Source organism: Chelonoidis abingdonii, chromosome 4 (assembly GCF_003597395.2).
Source record: "Chelonoidis abingdonii isolate Lonesome George chromosome 4, CheloAbing_2.0, whole genome shotgun sequence".
In the NCBI taxonomy this organism is placed as follows: Eukaryota; Metazoa; Chordata; order Testudines; family Testudinidae; genus Chelonoidis; species Chelonoidis abingdonii.
Genome location: NC_133772.1, coordinates 21098989 through 21122369, shown reverse-complemented (window position 1 = coordinate 21122369; position 23381 = coordinate 21098989). Strand labels below are relative to the sequence as shown.

Below are 23381 nucleotides of genomic sequence, written 5' to 3'. Positions count from 1 at the left end.
TGCACCAGTCTTGTTTCTAGCACCATATTTACATGCAATCTGTTTTATCAGTAGCCAGAGCATGAAGTTAGCCTGAATAAGATTCCCACAAGCAGTTTCCAGTGTGTAGATTTGGGCTGGGGTGTATCTTCTGTATTAACTTTTTATATCAAATCCTTCTCTTCTTCTAGTACCAAAGGTCTTGGTGTAGAAGTTCACTTTCCCTCTACCAGCATACAAAAACAGTGTTCCTGCTTGAAGTGGCTCAGTAAGGTACTCAGATGTTGCAGTGATAGATGGATTTTCCAGTAAATGCTGCCTCTTCATTCTCGGTTAAGCAAGTGGGAGGTAGTTTTGTAAATCGAAGACCCTGTTGTTTGTGAATAGAGGTTTGAAATGCCAGCCTGCAGGTCTGATCGGTTTAGGGACAGGCAAGCTTTGCCCATTAGTGTGTTGGGAGGAGACTCTGGGATTAATAACTGCAGCTTTTGTACACCTAGAACTCCTGGGGAAGTCAGTGGCAGTTCCATGCATAGGATAGCTAGAGCATTGAATCTCTGAGTAGGTTTGTCAGTGTCACAGTGATGAACACAGTGTAAATGCCTGGATAGACATAATAGGAACGGAAAAGTTTGCGCTAAGTTCTCATTTCCATTCTAAGTCAATTTCCACTAACCCAGCAGGACTGTGGTTGGGCAGTACGTAGGGTTCTGGGGTAGTTTTGATAAATCCCTCCTCCAGACCCAGTAATGGCAATAAAGTTTTCAGTTATTCTAACTGAGAAGGTGGCGCGACAGTGATTGTCTTGCTGCCCATTGTAAAACAAAGGCTCAAGTTCTGCCCTGAGTAGGTTTATATTTAGCGTCAGCGATTCATTGTGTTAGAGTTCCATTATCTGGCTTTGAACTTCCTGCATCTGCTAAAAAGGACCCTCTGAAATGCCAGCTCCATTCTGCCTTTTTGCTGAGTATCTCTCTCTGTTCCATTGACATAAACTCTAGACGGGCTATTGATTGAATCCCAAGTGGGTGGGTCATGGTATCCTTTGTTCATTTCCTAGCTTGCAAATTGGGATTTCATAGGCAAAAAAAACAGAGGTGAAGGAGAGGCCTCTGATTCCACGTTGGCATTGGTAGCCTGCTTATCTAACTCTCCCTACATGTACTTGCAAAAATGTCCTTCGTGCCAGTAAAATGTGTCTCAGCTTCTCTGCTGGAAAGAGAAACATGGCAGATAGTTCTAGGCTTTGAATTTTTTTAATTTGATCTAGTTAATAAAATGCCAAAATACTTTTTAAACACTTTCAAATGCTGCAGTTTATATGTACGCAGTTGTCTTGAGCGGGGAAAGGACAGTGAGGTTTCCTGACACTGTGGGAAATATCTATGAAGGAGGCAAAGTCCCAATTCAGCTTCTGTTGAAGTCAATGAGCATCTTCCTGTTGAGTTCAGTGGGAGCCAGATCAGCCTTTTTATGTTGGGGTGAATGGTATGAGATGGAAAGGCATCTTATGGGAATAGGGAAAGCCAGGGACTCTGGGAAGTTGGGAGAAATTGTTAAAAAAATTTAAATACCATAACTTTGCATGGATTTTAAGGCTATTCTAGATGCAAAACCCACCAACCTAACTGGCACTATTGCGGGCAGTGTCTGTATAGAGGCAAGGGGCTTCCAGACACCTGGGCATGTTGCGAGGATGTATGATAAGGATTGTGAGCCCCTCATACTATGGTAATAGGGGGGCCATACAAGCACCTAGTCAAAATAGATAGGTGCTTTTCCCAGGGGCATGTGGAACTGATACATGGTAATGGACGGGATATAAATAGCTTGACAGACTGACCAGCTGGTTCTCATAAGGTTCCTTCCCCCACCCCTGCCCGCCACATCAAAGTAGCTGCATACTTCTGATATTTTTATTCCCATTTCAGTGTGAATTTAGATGCCAGATTGACAGCTGTGGATAGCTGAACCCTTCTCAACAGAACAGGTGCAGCCTGGGCTGCGTCAGCTCAAGCTTCCTTCACGCAGCCTGCTTGCCTGCCACACACCTGTCCTGGAAGGAGCCGCTTTAGGGACAAGTGGATAATCCACTGTCAGTGACCCACTAGTGGTGTTGTTTGTGATGTGGATTCCTGAGAAATGGCCTGAGACCCAGTTCGCCAAACTCATTTCACACAAGTCCTCTAACAACCTTCAGATTGTTCTTGTATTACTGCTGTCCCAGGAGTCCGAGTCATGGGCCAGGACCCCGTTGTGCTAGGTGCTGTCCAAACACAGAATACAAAGCTAGTCTCTGCCACAAGAAGCCCACTCAGGGATGTTAATAACTTTCAGTCACAACTCAGGCTGGATTTGAGCCAGCGAACTTGAGGGAGAAGGTTCCATTGCCCGTTTGCGATCTCCTGAGCTGCCCAGCTCACCGCAAGAACTTTTTCTTTGGATGCTTATTTTCTGCTTCACATTTTGATCACATACTAAAATGAAAAGAATAGTGAATATGTTCCACCCTCTCCATTTCCCATAGGAGCCCTCAAGTTGTCCCTGAATCACTTGGACACAACAAAGGGTTGGGTTTTTTTTGTGTGTGTGTATTTAAATTATCAGTGGGTTGGAACTTTATTCTCAAATCTTTCTGCCCCCCAAATTGTTAATGAAAACCTCAAGGATTATATCCTTTTCCAAATGGTGTTTATGCTAATATTACCTGCTATCGGGTCCACTAAATGCTCCCCTCAACATGCTTTGCAACTGCATTTTATTTGGTGTGAAGGCAGCCACCCCGAGGTGAAACAAACAAGTCTTGCATCATTGCTCTTGTGGTAAAATAATCTTCCTTGGTGTTTCTGCCATGAAATTGAAAGAAATGCCCATGTTGGCAGGAGGAGCTACCCTTATCGAGGTCCTGATCCTGACTGAGCATCCTCTACCCTGATTGAAATCAATGGGATCTGCAGATGCTCAGCACTTCTGAAAATCAGGCCCAAGATGTCTCATGCTGGGCACACACAAAACTGCAGCATATAAGATCAGAGACTGCTTGTGAAAACGTTAGCCCATGTGACACCCCAGACCACAGAGGGGAGTAGGTGTTGGAGGTGACATTAGAATTTGGAAGTTCCTCGTTCCCAGTCCTATGCTCAGACCACCAGGCCACCTAGATCAGAAGAGTCTAAAAATGTGTTCAAATAGAGTATGCAAGAAACTGATCAAAAATTAGCCTTGCCACAGTTGTCCTGTTTAAGCAACAAAATGTAACTGAAGTGTGGTTATAATGTTGCAGAGCTCCTCTTCCCTGCTGTTGAGTGCTAAGTGTGGGACAGATCACAGAGGGAGTGGTTAGCTGGCCCTGAACAGCTGGGAGAAAGTACAACAGCAATGTTTGTCTTTTGGCTGGCCACCTCCAGTTTTGCTCCAGGCTTATTTGGCTCCCAACCATGTTCCAGCTTCCCTGTGAGCTTAACCCTTTCCAGAGCAGCCTTTGCTGGGCCAGCCTCCCACAGATGTCTATGTCTATGGGATTTATATGGCCCTGATTACTGTAACATCAGAGCACCTCACAATCTTTAACATATTTGTCCTCACAGCTCCCTGTGAGATAGGGCAGTGCTATCATTATCCCATTTTATAGATGGAGGACTGAGGCGTTGAGAATATATCAGTACTACAAGGGCTACAGCATTGTACCACTGACTGTAGCGTAGACACTTGATACAGCGCTGAAAGGGGATTTTCCGTAAATCCATCCCCTTTGAGAGGCTTTAACTAGGTTGACGGTTCCATGTGATAAAACGACCTAGCAGCATTTACACCAAGACTTGGGTCAGCTTAACTGTGTCTCTCAGGGGCATGAATTTTTCTGGTGGAGCAGGAACCGAACCTGGGTCTCCCGTGCCAGCGCATTGACCACTGGACCGGCCCTTCCTTTCTACCATCAATCACAAGCCTTGGTGAGAGACAGATGATGATTTTTGTTTGCTTCCCAGCAAAAAGCACTTCTGCCTAATGGCGCACTCGGCTTTTGCACCGACTTCGCTATGCCCCAGGGCTCCCTCTGAATCCTGTTGCTGCTGCGAGCTCATGAGACATAATAGCAGACACATGTGTTGGCTCATGTTATTAAAAATAAAAAAGGAAAAGGAAAGGTCAGGCTGGCTTTGCAGTGAAGGGTGGTGTAGAGACTTTGTATTTTTCAGCTTTACTTTGGCCCTCATTCAAGCAGTGGGGTTGTTTATTTGAAATAGCTGACGGTAAACTAACGCCTCATTATTTCGGGATTGTGGAATGCAGAAAACTTGCTATATTTTTGCATTTGGAAGACTCCAGTATCTTTCCCGTTCCCTGGCTCCCTCCTCCGCCCTGCTCCCCCTGCCCTTGTATGTATGTTAGCAAAGGTTTCTGGGGGAAGCACTGATGTGCCACACCTGTGAATGATACCTGCCTCACAGGGCTATTGTGAAGCTTCATGTGTGTGTTGTGATCCTTGGATGGAAGCAGCTGTAGAATTGCAAAGTGGTGGTGCAGTTTTCCTGTCCAAGTTGTGCTGGGAGTCAGTGTTGTGTATGCTGCCTTACACGGCATCTGCTCATAGCTGGAGGTGCAGGGTGGAGTGGATTTCTTAAAGAGTTTTTCAGCTAACCAGAATTTTTATCTTTCAACGAACAGAATTGCCCTGCTTGTTCTGATCACTTGTTTACATGAATTGTGAATCCGACCATTCAAATGAAGTTGGAGATTTTATTTCCCCATTTTTAGCTGGATCAGAATGATTATTCAATCCCTCCAGCTATGAGTGAAAGATGTTCTTTGACCAGCCACTTGCCCATTGGTGAAATGCATGACTTTGACCCATGAGATATTGACCCATTTGACCCAGAACAAACCGTAGGCTATTTTGTTAGCAGATTGCCCTTGGTAGATGCTTTCCACCAGCTTTGAAGGTTGTTGAGCTATATCCAAATTACCCAGAGGTAGGGATGAGGATTGTAAGCGCTAGACAGCGGCCATCTCTTTGTTCTGTTTGTACGGTGCCTAGTCTGGGTCCATGCCTGGGTCCCTTAGGTGCTACCGCAATATAAAACAGAACCTGGCACACATGGGGAGAGGTTCCCTTAGGTGGACGCATTCCCCCCCCCCAAATCCTGGCACACGCCCAGGGGAATGGGAGCAGGGCTCAGACACCCTCTGAGAGGCAAGCCCCTCCCATACCCTGGCTCACATGAGGGGTGCAGTGAGGGGGGCTCAGATGCCCCTAGAGAAGTAGGGAACCCCCTGGTCCTGGTACGCACAGAAGGGGAGAATGTGGGGCTGACAGGCATCTCTGCCCCCATTCCCCTTAGTTCCTCTGACACTCACCCTCTTGTCCCCTTCCCAGTGTCCCTCCTTCGACCTCTTCAACCTCCCCAGAATCCTCCCTCCCCTGCCAGCAAGCTTTACGTGTTTCATTTCTTTACTTTAATTACATTCCCCCAAAATGAACCACCCCCCCCCCCCCACGACACAACCAGATTTTAGCAATATGCTTTCCCACCCTTCCAAGATTTCTGACTGAGATGAGACTTGACTTGATGCTGGCTGGGTAAGTTCTTCGGGATCAAAGGCTTACTACTTAGCCCCTCAAGCTATCCAGCTGCTGTGAAAGTTTTCCACCTACAAATCCTGTTAGCCTCGCTGTCTGCACATGCTCAGTGATCTGTTTGGTGCTTGACCCTTACTCCAGAGCCCAATGGGAGAGCCAAATTCTTGCTAATAACATTCTGAATTTTGTTCCCCCACCAAGGGCTAGTGGGTACCATGTGCTCTGAGGGTAGCCCTCAAGCGAGTGAGACCCTTGTGTCAGGATCAGATCCAAGGTTTGATCCCTAGGTCTGGGCAAAAAAACATTGGCAGAATATACCTTTTCAGAAGCTGTTTATTTGGGGTGAGGGAGCTGTATCTTTGGAACCCTTTGGTCAAGTTATCTCAAATTTGGATCACTACCCATACCCTGCATCCTCATGAAGCATCTGGATTTTAGAGCACTAAGAAGAGTCTTTCATAGAATCACAGACTGTCAGGAGGTCATCTAGTCCAACCCTCTGCTCAAAGCAGGACCAATCTCCAGATGGATTTTTGCCCCAAATCCCTAAATGGCCCCCTCAAGTATTGAGCTCACAACCCTAGGTTTAACAGGCCAATGCTCAAACCACTGAGCTATCCCTCCCCCCCTTTGTTTAAACAGAAATTACCTTTCAATCTTAACTGTAGTGCAGCTAGTGCTCCATTGTAATAATAAACACTCCTGTAAAAATAGGCTTTTCTGAACTCATCTGATGTCTGCCGCACCAACTTGGTCTCATTCTGACTTTATATTATAAATGACTGAGTTAATTTTTAGCCTAGTTTAAAAATCATTTTATTTATGGAGGAAGGATGGTCCTTGTAGCAAAGATGCGATTTTGGGCCCTGGCTTGGCCACTGTCTTGCTGTGTGATTTTGAGCAAATTGCTTCATCTCTGTGCTCTTAGTTTCCACAGCTGTAAAATAGGGATGATCATCGCTTCCTTCCTCAGAGACTAAGTTGCATTAATTAATTAATATCTGTAAAGTGCTTTGAGATTCTTAGGTAGCAGACTTTTCAGAGAGTCGGATTAGAGGATCTTACAGTTACGAAGTGCTTGTCATCCTGATGGATCCCAAAGCACTTTGCAAGCTGAATCATTGGGTATAGGATGTAGAAACTGCAGTAGAGACAGCAGAAAAAAATATATACACAATACAGATCGGTGAGTGAGCCACACAAGGGGGTGTAGAGGTTAGAAGTCGGCAGTGGTGCTAACATGGCCGTTGACTGGTCATGTCTCAGATGCAAGCACAGATGGGAGATGAGACGACGACGACTCTGGAATGGAGGCTAAAGGCAGTTAAGTGGTGTCAGGGCTGGCTAGAGGAACTGAGAGCCTTCGTTTAGCCGTGCTCAATCTTGGCCCAGAAATGGGGTGCCTAGCAACACCAAGATGAGGCCTGCATCCTTCTGCAGATTTAATGAAGCTGTTGTTTAACTCTGTAGTTTGTCCAGATAAAGGATTCTGGTCATAAGCATGAAGACAGGTTTCTGTGACTTTGGCCACATATTCTTTTGCTGTCATGGCAATAGTGGTTCATTTAGAACAGAGATCTCACTTTTAGGTTAAGGGCTCTGTTCTGCAAATCCCTACTTCCAGAGGGGCATGTTAAACTAGCAGAAAATGACATGACATAAGCTCCCGTGGCTGAAAGTTGAAGCAACTGGAAACATGTAGTGCATGTGTAACAGTGAGGGCAATTGACCATTGGAATAATTAGGGATGCAGTTGGAGTCTTCATCCCTTGCAGTCTTTAAATCAAGATCAGATGTCTTCCCAAAGGATCTGTTCTAGCTCAGTGGCAAGTTATTGAGCTCAGTGCCGGAATTAAAAATCCTCTGCAGGGGGACACACTAGATGACCATAATGGCTGTTTTGGCCTTAAAGTCTGGGGAAATAGCCCCTTTTTCTATTGATATCTCCCATTGACGTCCATAAAAGTACTTGTGAAAAAGACCTGCAAATGTGAGTAAGGAGTTCTTGGGTCTCAGGCAACCATCAGAAGTTGGAGACCCTCAGAAATTTGTTAGACTGTTCAAAATACTCCCCATTGTGCAGGGGTCTCATTAAAGGCATTTTGAAAGGCTTGTGGTTTAAGCAGCTGTGTTGCAGTATGCAGATGTTGTTATGGAAGGATCAGCAGATGTCCATCTCAATCGCATCTAGTGCACTTAAAATCTGAATAGATAAATCATCCCCTGGCTCTCAAAGCAACAGGGTAGATGAGTCATTTTGCCATGCTTGTAGGGGTCCACCTGAAGCCTGAATTCACCTTTGACTAGTCTTGGGTTAAAATTTGTCACGTTTATTCCACAGCTGATTGGAACCCAGATCTCTGATGCTTATTTGTCAACCCACCCAGATTTCCAGTGCTCTGGTACTGTCTGACAATGCAGCTCACATCCTGTGAGGAGGCTGCAGCATTGGATGGTGGTTATTGAAAACTGACCAGCACAATAGACTTAGAAGGAAAAAACAAAAATTGAGCACACAGACCCAGCGTATAGACCAGTACTCTTTAAGGGCCTGATCCAAAGCACATTAAAATTAATGAAAAGACTCCTGTGGAACCAGGATCAGGTAGGTTTAGTGCTGTTACTGGTTAAGACTTCCTAGGACTTGTTCAGAGAGAGGAGGCAGGAAACCCAGAAGAAAATGTGTCTGAAACCAGGTTGGGAGGCTTCTTTGCTTGACTGTCTCACTGCCGTGTCTGCTTGGTGCAGGGAGCTTTTTTCCATTCATTATGAATGATGGTGGCCGTCCCTTTCTCTAAAGGCAGCATCTAGAACAATGGCTGCAAAAAAGCTAGGACCTGATCTAAAGCCCATTGAAGTCACTGGGCCTTTTCCCATTGTCTTTGGAGCAGGTTTTCCGATGCAGAGAACTCATCTTCGGTCCACCTAGTAAACTGCCACTAGTTTGCCTAAAGGAGCTTTTCTGAGTCTTGGGTGCTTTGTGGCCCTTGTGGAAGCTTGTAGAGGCCAACTGGCTCTGAGGTTAGCCAGTGAACTGTCAGCTCTTAAAGTTTTGATATACATAAAACGTTGCATTCTGAAGCACTTAAGTATCTGAGCTCTAAGCTGCCTTTGCTTCCACAAGCATAACGTTTTCAGCAGTGTCAGGGGCTGCCCCTAGCTCTCCGCATCATGGCACTACAGAACTTTACAGGGTCCCTGAACTAGGTTTCTGGCTTTGTGTCTCAGCCTGCTGCTGTTGATTGATGTTAAACCACAACACGGCGCCTTGACTAAGGAGTACAAGTTGGTACTGGGGCCTTACTCTTTCCGTGTGAGTGGGCCGCCATTGACTTGATTGGGGTTCTACACAGGCACAAGGGTGGACCTGGACAGATCCAATTGCAGGAGCAATGCCCAAGCTTGTTAAGAACCTTGTAGTTTCCAGTCCAGCTGCGTTGCACACAAGCCCTTATTGGCTTCGGCATTCATGTGCATCTGCCGGTTTAAAGAACGTTGCATTCCTCGGTGAGGAGAGGGCCAAATACTGAGACATTTTGTGGAAATGTAAAAGAGGGTGGGGCGGTCATTTAAACCGATTATAATTTGAGCTACTTGTTCTGTCATGGAAATGTTGACCCAAAATCCCTCTTACATTAATTACAGTAACATTCAAAAAGAAGTTGTTACTGCATCTGTGTGTTTGCATTAGCAGTAGCATATAAGAGCCCCGTTGTGCTAGGTGCTGTACAACTACAGAACAAAAAGACAGTGGGTGCCCTGGAGACCTAAGTTTAAGATGAGACCGGTGGTGGATACCACATGCAGGCAGAGGAGAGTGATGTGAGAATGAGGCAATATTGGTCAGAATGATAGGCTGTGGTCACCACACAGCAGTTGCCTTCCTGTGAAAAGCGAGAAGGCTATATAAAATATAGCAGAGGAGGGAAGGGTAGTTGCAGCTGGACCGTTGCCTCTGCAATATACATGTGTAGTAGGACATATCAATACAACAGCCACTCTTACTCGTCCTGGGAATAATTACGCACACATGCAGCTTTAAGTTTGCAATGGAGCTTGATATAATCACAGCCCGACAGTAAGAGTCTGTCCTTGTATGAAGGTGCATTCTCCTGTTAAATCTACAAACAGATCACACACCCAGTGTGTTTCATTTAAAACCCAGTGATCCCCCAGGGTGGCTGGACAGAGTCATAATCTGAAAGGAATGTAGGAGTCTAATCAAAATGGAGAACAAATACTTTGTGAAGTGCCTGCTCCAATCCCTTGTGTGCTCTTACAGGCATGTTGTCCTCCCATCTACATGCAGTCTACGAGCCTTTCATCACTCCCTCCCTTCTTAGCAAGGCCTGGCCCTCCTCTCCGGTCACACTTCTCATGCAGGTCACATGCATTCTGATGCACAGACTAGCACCCTCAACAATAAATCTAAAAGATTAATTAAAAACAAACCAACCCAGCCCCGCTGGCAGCACTGGGAATACATCTTGAATGCTCTCTAGATGGCTTATTCGTGGCAAAAATAAATAACCTCTTCAATCGGGCAACTGAGAATGCAAATATCCCGTGCTAATTCAAAAGAGAAATTAGGCTCTGGACTGGAGAGCTGATTAACATACAATCATGCAGGCTACTGCGCTCTCGTCTCATATAGAATTTCAGCAGACCGATTGGCTACAACACCCTAGGACAGTGTTTAGAGGCTTTCACAATAAACAGATTATTTTAATGTTCCTTGCTTTATTGTGAATTGCCATTGTCTAGTCCCAAGATATGTTTTATTGTTTTCTGCCCATGCTAATGGCGACCGCAGTTACTCCGATGAGATTGTTCAGGTCTTTGTTTCCCATCAGTGACCAGATGGGTTTTTAAATTCACACTCCCTACTGCTGACAAAACAAAGATTTTCCTTTTCTCTTTTGTAAGCCGGGAGGATAGGAACAGCATGTTGAAGTGGCTGCTTCTTCTGTCTATTAAAACGTCATGCGTGTGGAGGGGTGGAATTGACCTTTTGCTGGGAATAAAAATGTTACACTTTCATATCTTTTTAACCAAAAACTGTGTGTGTTCCAGTGAGAAACAGGAATTCTATCCTGATCCTTCTTAGTCCATATATCAGCAGTAATATGTGAAATGCACTGTTCACTGTTGCAGATTCCCACATAATAAAGAATTGAAGCCTGGGACCTGCATGAATTTAAAAAAAAAAAAATCATTCCAAATAACCCTCCCATATTGTTATCCCTCAATAAACCTCCTCGATTGTTGGCAAGGAGGAGAGCTAAGGTAGGGAAAATAAATCTAATGCTTTCTCATCGTATGATGCCCACCAGATATAACCTGTTACATGTAATAACTCCAATATTCATTCACATTTGGGAGCTGCTTATTTTTATTGATTTTAGTATTAAGAAGGTCTCCAATCGTTTGGATGCATGTTCAATAGAAACACTTAGGCTATGAGCTTCAAAGCCATCTGAAGGATTTGGGTACCCAGTTCCTGGCCATCCAAACCCTCCAGGTGACTTGGAAAATCACAGCTTAAAAGCCCTTATGGCATATCCGGATTAAAGCGTAGGCACTATAAGCCCATACTTGGGATCTCAGCTGCTGGAATTACATGAGATGAGAATCTCAGCATTCGTTACAAATGTTTCCAGCCCTCTTGGATGCAAAGAAAAACTTGAAAATGTGATCTGAGTGTCACTAATGTCTGTCTGAGTCTGCAGGTGACATGAAACAATAGCTCCAAGAGACTGGCTCCATTTGGCTTCTCTCTGAAATGTGCTAGCACCCTAAGGAAAGGGCAGGGCCGCAGGCTGGGAGCAGGTCTATGGGGGTACCATGAGAGCTGTGTGTAGGGCTCTGTTTTGCTTTAACTCAGCCCTGCCTGCTCCTGCAGTCTGAGGTGTGTGGGCCGTCCCCTGCACCCACGTGGAGCGCTGTTGACTTCACTGGGACTCCATGAAGGTATAAATAAGGGTCTCCCTGTACAGATCAGATTGTATAATCAGGACCGTAGCTTTTACCAGCAGAGACCCTGATCCTACAATTTACATATGTGGACCCCTGAACATTGAGGTCAATGGGGTATTAATCATTACCTCTTCTGTGCCCGTTTGTCCATCCAAAGTAACTTGGATCATCCCCGTAACTCAGACTCCTTTCTGGCAGGGATTGGCTAAGAGTTCAGCACCCAAACTCATCTTTTTTAAAAAAAATTACATAACTAGATAGAAATAAAAATGTTGACTATTTAAAAGAATACATTTTAGCAGAGTGTCTATCTTGTTTAAATCCAAACCATTCCCTTGCAAGCCCTGCAACCAAGTCCTAGCGGCACTGTGCTACTGTATAATTGAAACTGGCCTAGGGACACAAGCGGCATCTGCCCAAGCTGAGTGCCAGGTAAAAAGCAAATAGGCAGCTGAGGTTGTAAAAAGCAAAAAATTTTGATAGTCTAAGGTGGTGGTAATGATACCAGTAAGGACATTTTAAACCTGGCGACTTAGTTTTGTCTTCTGGATGTCTTTTAAACGGAAGAGCAATCCAAACATTTTCTTTTTGGATTTGTTTCAGTTTAGTCACACAATAATAAAGGCCCATCAGATTTCCTTAAACTTCTGTAGTAATGGCATAATCTAGCCTGCGTGCCTCACACTTTTACAGTCAAATAGAAATTTCCATAAAGCTCTTCCATGCACAATCCCAGGACCCTGTCTCCAAAAACATCAATTCACTGCCTTCTCTAACACCAAAGGAAAAAGAGTCTATTAAAAGCAACACTGATTACTCCAACAAAGTTTGCTCGATTTAATTATTCTTAATAGCTAATAAACCTTAGACGCCATCAGTAACCTGACAATACTTTGTGTTGGGTTTAGAGATAATGAGTTTATAATCTGGACTCCGTTACCTTTCCATTTGACTCATCCTGATATAAAGCTTGATGTTTCTTTTTCTCCAGAGTGCCATGACTGGTGGGGACTAGATTGCAGGCAGAATGGTTCTGAGATTCCTGCCAACTGCTCTTGCTGTTCTGCCATTCAAAACCTCCAGGTAGTGACTGACCTAGGACAATTATCAGAAAACCTCCAGAGGCCTCAGCCCCTCTTAATCAAGGTAATGCATATGTTTTTAATGCCAGAAGGGAGGGTTGTGATCATATAGTCTAACCACCTGCATAACACAGATCAGAGGACCACTCCCCATGTTATCTGCATTAAGCCCATCATTTCTGTTTAAGCTACAGCAGCTCTTATAGAAAGACATCCAGTCTTGATGACTTAAAGTGATTGAGTTCCCACCACATCCGTGGGTGAACTGTTTCAATGGTTAATTGTTCTCCCTGTTAAAATGCAAAGCCGAGATGGCCGCCCCCCTGTTTGATGTGATGCCAGGAAGTGGAAATGAGAGAGAAAATAGGCCAGGTTAACGCTGCTGATCTTTCTCTTTTGCTGTTATTAAGACAGGGCAGCATCTGTCTTATGATGAACTGAAGCATTTTCAGTCCCAGTACCCGGAACTGACAGAGATCACAATAGAAGAGAATTCAGCTGAACTCTGGCGCTGCCTTCCAAGACAGATGTTTCCATTTGCGTTCCCCTGGTGAGTTGAGACAAAACACATGGAAATTGTATGCCACCCTTTTCCAGGGGTGCCCAAGCTTTGCCCAGTTCAGAAACGTATTGATGACTTCTCAGAAGCCTGAGGGTTGCACCTGATTGGCAGAGACAAGATAAGAGCAGAATTTAGCCCACCTTTGCTCCTAATGGAAATGCAGTCCATGGAGACTGCTGGCCTCAATGTGGAATGCATCCTGGGACTCTGTGTGCTGTTCCTCACAGTAAAGATCAGGCTGAACTTGGGTCGCATGGTACAATTTCTTGGGCATAATCTGATCTCAGTCCGAAGGAAACCATCTATGTTCCAGCTATAACTGTGTGGAGTCTTGAAGTGTGACGGGGGCCTCAGCTTGTGTTGACCATGTCTGTGAGCTGTGTTAAAGCGCTACACTTGTCCAAGGCTTTGACACAGTGAGGGAGCATGATAGGGTCCCATGTAGGGGCAACACCATACTTTTACAAACACCATTCCACTCTGCTTATCCAGACTTCATAGAATATCAGGGTTGGAAGGGACCTCAGGAGGTCATCTAGTCCAACCCCTTGATCAAAGCAGGACCAATCCCCAGACAGATTTTTGCCCCAGATCCCTAAATGACTCCCTCAAGGATTGAACTCACAGCCCTGCGTTTAGCAGGCCGATGCTCAAGCCACTGAACTATTCCTCCCCCCAAGGTCATGGGACCTTTCTCAGAAAGGGGCAGAGGAAGGGAGCAAGCTCAGGGAAGGGTGTGATGCGACTATGCTTTGGTTAATGCTTAGTGGGGTTCTTTTTGCAGAAAACACAGTGCTCCTCATTGATCAAGAGTGATGTTATGATGAGTGATTTGGCTGCAGGCTACAGAAGGATTAATCATGTTAGTCCACCAGGCAGAGATTTAAAAACAACATCCCCCACTCTGCCGAACTATCTTGTCCTCGCTGGCCTAGTGAATAGACTTGGATACCCTAAACTTTACATGTGTGGTTTCAGTAGGTCTGAACTTGTGGACTGTCTTTTTGTTCTGTGTTTGTACAGCACCTAGCGCAATGGGATCCTGGCCCAGGACTGCGGCTCCTAGGTGCTACCTCTACACAGATAGATAGTTAATAATAATGCAAGGTGGATTCTCCCCATGTTGATAATGATTTTATTTGATTAACGACTTAGAACAGCTTTTTCTAAGGGAAGGTAGGGAAGGGAACTCCTTAGACATCTCCGATGAAGAATGAAGCCTTTTTCCCCTGACTCATCATATCCTATCTCCTGTTCAAAGATGCATCACTGTGTAAGGGAATGGTGTGACCAGGTCACAGGCCGAGGAGCTGGGGAATCATAAATTCTAATCCCAACTTGGACAACGACTCTGTGCGAGCAAGAGCCTACACCTGGCTGTGCCTCGGTTTCCCCATCTATAAAATGGGACTAATAATATGTAGCTGCCAACCTAATGGGTGTCGGGGATAAATGTTTGTGAAGACCTTTGTCATTGGACAGAGGCTATATAAGTTCTAAGTATTATCATAAAGTGATTTTTTTAAAAATATTTTATAGGTACAAAGCCCTGAATAAAACTCGGATTCTCCAGGTGCTTTTCCCTGCCTTTTCTTTGCTGGCGTTCCCAAAGGCAATCTCCCTGGAAAGCTGCTTTCTCATTCGCAACCCAGAGTTAGGGAATAAGGTGAGAAATCCATCACGGGGATGCTTTCCTCTTTTGTGTAGGTACATGACTGGCTTCGACACAGGGAAATCACCCATGTTCAGAGTGTCAGTGTAAGCCCTATGCACCACATGTACCAGGACGTGCTCACATGTGGCTTGGGCTGTACACTGGTGCTCTGCACAGGAATAAATTTCTCCCACTAGTGCAATCGACTGCTTTTCCCAAGCACACTGGAAAATGGAGATTCTTGTCTGATGATAAAAGCATGGGGAAAGCAAGTTGGGGTGGGTGGGTTTTGTTCCTGCTTCTGTCCTGCCTCACTGTGACTTTGGGGGCCAGTCATTTGACTGCTCCATGCCTTGGTTTCCCTATTTGTAAGATAAGGATCTGACTTGGGGTCTGTCTACCCTGCAGTTAAAAACATGCGGCTGGCCTGTGCCAGCTGGTTCAATTGCAGTGTAGGTATTCAGGCTTACCCTGTAGCCCAGTTTCTAGGATCCTAAAGCGGGGAGGGTCCTAGAGCTTGGCTGCAGCCCAAGCCCAAATGTCTACACCTCAGTGAAACAGCCCCAAGCCCCGCAAGCCTGAGTCAGACGGCACAGGGCAGCTGGTAGTGTCTAACTGCAGTGTAGACACACCCATAGCTACTTAGGAGGAGGATTGTGAAGTTGGTTTAATGCAGTAGCTCCCAACCATTTTTTTTGTTGGCACAGATCAGTGATGGGTGCTCCTGGGCACATCCCCTCACTCTGGGCCTCTGCCCCATTTTCTCTCCCACCTCGGGGCCCATTTTTCCTCCTCCTCATCTTGTTTGTTTTTCTTTGAGTGCGGAGGAGTGGTGGGGCTGTGCTGCTTTGTATAGCTGAACAGGGGCCCATCAGCAGCCTTCAGGGTCTTGGGTTTGGTATGATTTCATATTGATAACCCCGTAATAAATAGTCCTTTAACATCAGCCACTGGCCTGGTTGAGTCATGCCCTGAAAGGACAGGAAGAGTTTTTGAAGCTCCTTCATCTATATCTTTCCTCCTTCCTATCTGTTACAGACCCACAGACTGCACAGCATGTTTGCTGTTGGAAGTGGCCAGCTAACCCTGAATATTGCACCTTCCACTGAGTGCAGAGGACACTGCAGGACTCTTTCAGTGGAGTTGGAAGCTGGGGATTTCGGTGAGTTCCAGTGTTGCAGTGAGTAGACCTAGGAGATTCCCTCCTGAAGCAGGGCCAGGCACCTGTTCCCAGTTGTGTCTTGTACCAAGTGCCTCTGACAGAGATGAGCATCTACGTCCAGCATCAAATAATTGCACCCAACCAACTGTGCCAAGCCTTCTCATGTAGTGCGAGAGAAAAACTACTCCCCAGATCCCTTTGAGGGCTCAGTTTATGACCTGGAGCAGAAGCAGCAAAATGCCTTGAGATACTCTATATAACTTCATGTCTAAGATCTCATCTCCCACTGATTTCCAAGAATCATTTAAGTCTCCTTTCCCTTGAGGTCCTGTAGGCAGAAGAGTTTCATAGCCTTGTCCGTGATCATTTTCTCTGCATTTATCAAGTCCCTTCTAAAGCCTTGTCATGTCATGTTGCCGAAGACGAGCAGGGGCAGGTTAGGTGAGTGCTTAGAGAGGAAACCACTCAGGAATAGCCAGGATGCTGCAGGAAGTGGTATGGATGACTTGCCCCTTTCCCTCTGAGTCTGTTCTGAGTGATGCCCTGATGTGGTGCTGAGGGACGCGATGCTGCTGGAGGTGCTTCCTTGTGATAGAAATGTAAAACAGAGGCCCTGATCGGCTTCTCTTCTATCTACATATATATCACAGTGGGGTCTGAGCTTGTCCAGTGCAATAACCAGTCATGGGCCCGTCTCATACTGCTTCCTGTTGTGTTTCCCAAAGGCTATGCCAGCGCGGATTACTGGAAGATGAGCTTTAACTCCAGAGGAGCAGAGCCCATAGTTATTTGTGATGGATCCGCTAGCTAGGAACTGTGGGAGGCTGGAGTCCTCTCCACTGCAAGAAGAATGTGCAAGGGGCACAAGGAGATGGGCGTATAGAAGCGATGAAGCTGGTGCAGCTGAAACATCCGGGGAAGCAGCTTTGCCCACCCTGCCCACAGTGTGGGAGGCCTTGTGTTTCAAGCAACCGTTTCCCTGTCCTCCGAGGTAATACTTCCCCTCCTCGGACGTACCTAAGGAGAGAGGCAGTTGAACGGATCACCCCCCCTCAGGTAAGGCCTGGGGGTGCACACGTTTGTTTTCCTGAGTCCAGGCGGCTGCATTTCTGAGAACAAGCTTCTCCTTGTATCCTTTGTTGCTATTGCACTGTTAGAATTGCACAGGGAGCCCCAGAGCAAGCAAAATCGTGACTGAAACCCTCCTGTGTGTTCATCCGGGAGAGGTAACATTGGGCCTGCCAGTTGGGGCAGCTCTGTCAAGGGGACACATGATTGAAATGTTCCATGGTTCCTCCCCCTACATCACAACCCAGTTTCATGCCCCACAAGGAGGAGAATGAGCCCCACAGCCCCCATTCACAGACTCAGGCCTGGCTCCGTGCCACAGGAAAAGAATGGGCCTTACAGCCTGGCCACCGCACACAGCAGCATTCTTATACCAAATGAATCTGTTTAACCCTTTCCTCCCTGCCCCCTTATCTCGTTATGATCACTCTTCTGCATTATGGCAGCCTCAGAGTGTTGCTGGTTCCAATAAATAGTCCCTATGCTTTTTTCCTCATGACTGTTCAGGTTCTGAGAGTGCAGAGAGCTTTGGCGTGAGCACTGCCTAAGCTTACCCTTTCAGATCGGTGAGTGAACTGCACTACCCCTGCTCCCCCACATCTCCACCTGGCTTGGAAACCCCTGCCTAAGATTTTCAAAAGGGATTAGTGCTCTTGAGCCCCCTGATTCTCAGACAATGCTGAGCTCCCACCCTGTGAAAATCATGCTACCTTGAGGTGTCCCAAGTTGGCCACTCAAAATCACTGATCTCCTTTGAAATCTCGGCACCTGTCTACATTGGCGAGGCAAACAGCATCAGCACCTTACTCACAAATCTTGCATGCATATACTATGCAGTTCTTGTTTGAAATGTGCTGGCTTGCTTTCCTTGGCCAGTATGGGAAGGACCTAAATGAGGGCAGCTTTTAGGATCTGGTTTACCTGGAAGTTCCTTCTTCCCCCACAGTCATTTGTGTGTTAACTCCTTCCAGCCCCCAAAGCTCCATCTCTCTCCAGAATGAATGTTGGTTTGTTTTTTTTTCCTGATTCCCTTCCGAGATTCCTCTGCATATTTCCTGTTGCTTTTGTGCTCTCTTGTCCGGTGCCTTTAGAGAAGATCAGTTTCGCCATGTGCCGGCTGCAGTTACAGCCGTTCCTCCCAAGTCTGATCCTAAGGGTCTTTGTTCCTGCTGTGGAAGATGGCTTACAGATGTGTCAGACTGAAGTCATAGCCCCGGGCTGCGGTTCAGGACATACTCTCTCACTTGTTCATATAGTATTGTGAGAGCCTCTTTTGTTTTGAAGCAAGTTAATCATGTTATAAGACACAAGAATCTTTTCATTTGTAAACATCTTTAGGTCAATTAAAATAACGGAGTGGAACGATTTCATTCCACCCTCTTGCAGTTTTTTAACAACAGCTGGAAAATGGGTATGAAACTGCTGCTGGTATTTATTAATTGTGTTACAGTAATGCTTAGAGGTTCCAGTCCAGATCAGAGCCTTATCTTGCTGGGTGCTCTACAAAACTAAAATAGAAGACAGTTATTGCTCCAAAAGAATTTATAATCCAAGGGCACGATCTTGCATGCATAATACTAATGAGTTACTCTGGGGAGGTGTTTGCAGAATCATCCCAAAAGAGGGAAAAGACAAAACAGGTGGAGGAGAACACGAGATGGTGGGTGTTATTTTAGTTGGCTTTGAACAGTAAAGGTCTAATTTAATTAGCAGGAAAATATCACAGGGAATTAGGTTAACACAACTCCCAGTATTATTGTTTAATTTTTGTTGGTGGGTTTTATGCTAGTAATTGTACACACACCCTACACTCTCACGCACGTGTATCCCTCTGAAGGGCTGGATCCTGTGCAAGTTACGCTTGATTTCAATAACAGAAGGATCATGCCCTAAACACGCAAATTAGTGACAGATGCTATTTATGTTTTGGCAGCTTCTCAATTTAAATTCGGAGGCTAACAAGGTTACCTCATCAGCTCCCAGGTTTTTCTGTGCCTAGCTCCGTTTTTATTAAGCATTCAATGAGATACGCACACAGGGAATATATTGGACTCAGTGTTGTTAAGATCATGAGTGAGTTAGTGCTGCTATTGCTTCTAAGTGTCCTTGAATGTGACTTGTAAAAAGTTGCAAAGAAAATTGTCAGCAGTCTGTGAAATGCCTGTGTTTTGTGACCCACGTCAGTGCCAACACGGTTCCCTGGCTTTATGGAAGGAGAAGAAATCAGCCAATAGGACAATCGACTGTCAGGCTCTCTAACAAGCAGTGGTTTTCAAGGTGGTTTGTGTCTACTCTGCAGATGTTCTCCCATAAAAGCGGCTACGCCCCAGCTCAAACACAACTAGCAGAGTGTTACACCAGTTGGAGAGAAAATGGTGAATCTGTCTTGATTGCAGATCTGCTTTCCAAGTGCACTTTTGATCTCTGCCTAAGTTTCCAGAGCAGTGTCTGGGAGACACAGTGCTCACGTGTCCAAACCTCACTGCCTTTGGAATTTACATCATTTGTTTTTACACTTCTAGTATGCTTTCTCCTCTGCTTCCAAGAGCCGTAAGGAATTAAAGGCAGACATAGCTGCTAAACCAAAACAGGAGGAGGCTGATTTTACTCTGCTTGTTAAGATACTGAAGAACCAAATGTGGCCCCATCAGCACTAGAGTACAAAGCCCTGGTGGTTTCTAGCTCAAGTCCATCCCTGTCTCCGGCAGCCAGGGAAATAGTATTCGCACCTTGCTGTGATTCAGTACAGGCAGGACTGTCAGGGTTTGATAAGGCCAAAGGAAAATGAGGCTGGTGAGTCTGAGATGCAACGTGCTCCTAGTCAACAATTCAGCTCCTAGTCAGCGCTTTCCAGGCTAGATAATCTGATGACTGCTGGCAAGAACTGGTCCCATCCCATCCCCCACTCCATTTGTGTTTTGGAGGCACAACTTTTCCCACCCAGAAAAGAAGCAGCACTTCCAAAGGCAGTGACAGGCTTGAGAGCTGGGGAAGGGCGATTCTATTCTTGCAATCTGCTAAAACCAAGGACTTGGTAGAGAAAGGGTTATATGTTGCCCCAAACAGCTAGCCGGCCCCTGTGACTCTGGAGTTTGTAACAGAGTGGAACAACCTGGCCGTCTTCTCAGTTCCTTAGGCATCTTAGCAAGTGGATCAGGTTGTTGAAGCTGTATATTACATCATGGATGTCCATGGCCTCCAGCGTTGCCTGACATTTGTGGGCCTTTTTGCGTACATGTCTTAAACAGTCCCTGTGTGTGGCTAGTTTGACACTTTGCCCTGCTCTCTACTGGCATCTGCAAGGGGCCCAACCTCATTTGCCCAGTTCATCCCTCTTTTGAAATTCACTGTGTGCCTAAATGCTTCATGTATGAGCCTCCCTGAATGCCATGGCTTTGCAAAGCTGCTGTGAAAATTCACCAGTCAAGGCACAAAACTTGCTCACTTGCCCTTGCCCATAATAACTGGAGATAATGAAACTGTCGTACCTTACTCACCTGTAAGGAAAGACTCTCTGCTCCAGGGAAGGGGACAGGTAGAACTTCGTAGAGGCTGGTTTAAGGCCTGTCTCCAATAATTGAAGACATTGTCTATCCCGATCTCTCTGGTTTCTGAACTCAGGGTAAATGAATGCGGGAGAAAGGAGTCTGATTACTTTGCTAATTTCAGCACTGGGAAACTAGGGGGATCTGGGCACCCAGTTCCCAGTGATTTTTAATGAGAATTGTGCAGTGCTGCAAATCTGAACCTCCGACTTCCCATTGCAAAACCCCTGGAGAGTTTTCTAGGGTAAGATTCTACTGGAATCAGATGGCTTTTGGTGCATTTACCAGCCCTCTCTCAACAGCTGTTGCAAAGTGCCCACTCTTCAGATGGGAGGGGAGGGAGGTACTGGCTGTGCTGTATGGTGCACTTTGTCTTGGCATATGTCTACACTAATTTTAGCTTGGGTACATGTCTCCATGCTTGCTTTAATCTAGCTAGCACCGGTAACTATAGTGGTGAAGACGTGGCGGCATGGACCTCGGCACGGACTAGCAATGCAAGTACATACCCAGGGTATCAGGCGGGCTTGTAGAGCCCACATTGAAGTCCGTGCCGCCAGGCCTTCACTGCTCTTTTTAGCTGTGCCAGGCAGGTTAAAGTTGGCATGGCTATGGCTACTCAAGCTGCAGTCACATCTCTGATTGCAGTGGTAGATACAGCCTTCGAGGAACAGGGAAGAATATCAAGTTACTAGTGATTTGAATGGTAACCGCGCTACACGGTATGAGGAAGACAAGCCTACCACCCTTTGTCACGCAAGTAGACCTGCCTCACTGCAGTGGGACTGCTGTCATGAGGATGGGTTGCAGGATCGGCCCCGATCCTGCAGTGTGCTGAGGTGCCCTTGGCTCCCTGTTAATTCAATGGGAAATAGGAGAACTCAGCACTTTCCAGGATCAGACCACAAGCAATGAGCAATTCCAGCAGCCATGCTACCAACGAACAGGAACCTTTCCCCTCTCAGAGAATTCAACTTTCTTCTCTTTGTGTGTTTCTGTCAAGAGCTATCTCTTCTCTTCTGGAATGCCTGAAAATAGGTATCTTAAAGGACTGAGGGACTGTCTTGTTGAGTTAAACGTGGGAGGTGCTGGCCTTTCCTTTTGCGGTGCAGATTCCAACAAATGAGCATTGATTTATTTTTAATGTTCTCTCTTTGTGTAGTGGGAAATGGGGGGTAATATGGTTAATTGTGACGTATTACAAACACTCAGGGGTATGCTGGGCAAACTATTCTATAGATATATGCATAAAGACTGTTGAATTATGTACACTATACATTCAAGTGGCTGTTAAAGAATGTAAATATGCAGTGAATTTTATGGATGATTTTAATTTAATATATTGCAAAGTTTGTAAATACTTGGGAAAAGCCTGTAAAGAGTGTAAAGAAATCAGCTTTGTACGTAAGAAGAATTTTAAAATTGTTTTTACTTTTTGCATTTAAATACAAACATTGATGCACCTTTTTCCCCAGTGTGGATTTTCCTTTTATTTTAATTAAAGAAACTGTGTCCTGAGCAAGAGCCGTGGTTTTGTGACTATTCTTGAGCATATAGGCACCGACCTTTTGGTTCCTGGGGGATGCTTGACCCCTGCTCTGCCCAGGGGCCTGCCCCCTCTCCACCCCTTCTTCCAAGCCCCTGCCTCTTCCCACCCCGCTCTACCCCACCTCTTGCTGCCCCTGGTCTGCCCCTGCCCCACCTCTTCCCGCTTCTCCCTCTCCCCTCCAGAACCTCCTGTGTGCTGCAGAACAGCTGATCACGGTGGGTGGGAGGTGCTGGGAGGGAGGAGAAGGTGCTGATCCGCAAGGCTGCCGGCAGGTGGGAGGTGCTGATCTGAGCGGCTGCTGGTGGGTGATGGGCACCCATCATTTTTTTCATGGAGTCGGTGCCTGTGCTATGGTGGCAGAAGTGGTGGAGGAGGGTATAATAGAGATCTATATATGCTGGGTAGGTTGACGACAGTCAGCATATGGCATTAAATATCTGACAGTCTGTACTATTGTGTCTTTACACATAGGTAACATTTTCAAAAATGTGTAAGTGATTTGAGCCTAAATCTCAATTGCAAAAGTGATTTAGTATCCTAAAGTCTTGTCTGCACTTAAAGCTTTGCTGCTTTACCTGTACTACGGTAGTTAAAGTGGCAAACCCCACCCGTAGTGTAGGTGTGGTTATGGGTAGAAAAGTGATTATACTAGTGTAGCTTATTCCTGTTTGAGAACTCAAGTAAGCTATGCCAGTATAAAGCACATGATACTAGTATAACTGTATCCACACTAGGGCTGTTACTGGTATATCGGTGTCAGCAAAAAATCAGCTGACATAGCTATATCAGTAAAAGCAAAGTAGCTTTTGAAAATTGGATTTAGGCTCCTAAATCACTTACGAGCTTTTGAAAATGTTACCCAGAGGCTGGTATTTTCAAAGGAGCCCAAGGAGTTAGATACCGAACTCTTGTTGATTTTCAGTGGGATCAGGGTTCCTAACACCCTTATTTTCTTTTGGAAACAGTAGCCGTTTGGCCTGATCAAGAACCCACTGAAGTCAGATCAGACCCACAAACCCCATTGTGTGTTTTATATCTCATACATTATGTAACAAAATTATTTGTTCCTAATGATCCATGGGTTTATTGGAGCTGCACAATACATTTCTATATTGAAGCATTTGAATACCAGAAAGCCACATTCCTCACACACTTACCTAATGCGGCCTGCGGGAGACAAGCTTGTCAGCAGAGGGGTGGGAGCTTGGTGCTTGTTTTGCAGCATC

General features: G+C 45.7%; 1 protein-coding gene across 1 annotated transcript in view; it reads left to right on the top strand.

Moving 5' to 3' along the window:
- C4H6orf89 (chromosome 4 C6orf89 homolog) overlaps positions 1-22073 on the top strand; it is a 35530-nt gene extending 13457 nt beyond the window's left edge. Inside the window, exons 4-8 of the mRNA XM_032804912.2 lie at positions 12525-12679; positions 13026-13165; positions 14717-14843; positions 15870-15993; positions 16719-22073. Coding sequence (XP_032660803.1) covers positions 12525-12679; positions 13026-13165; positions 14717-14843; positions 15870-15993; positions 16719-16804 — 632 coding nt within the window. The 3' untranslated portion in view covers positions 16805-22073. The remainder of the gene's footprint in view (positions 1-12524; positions 12680-13025; positions 13166-14716; positions 14844-15869; positions 15994-16718) is intronic.
- The last annotated feature ends 1308 nt before the right edge of the window (positions 22074-23381 follow it).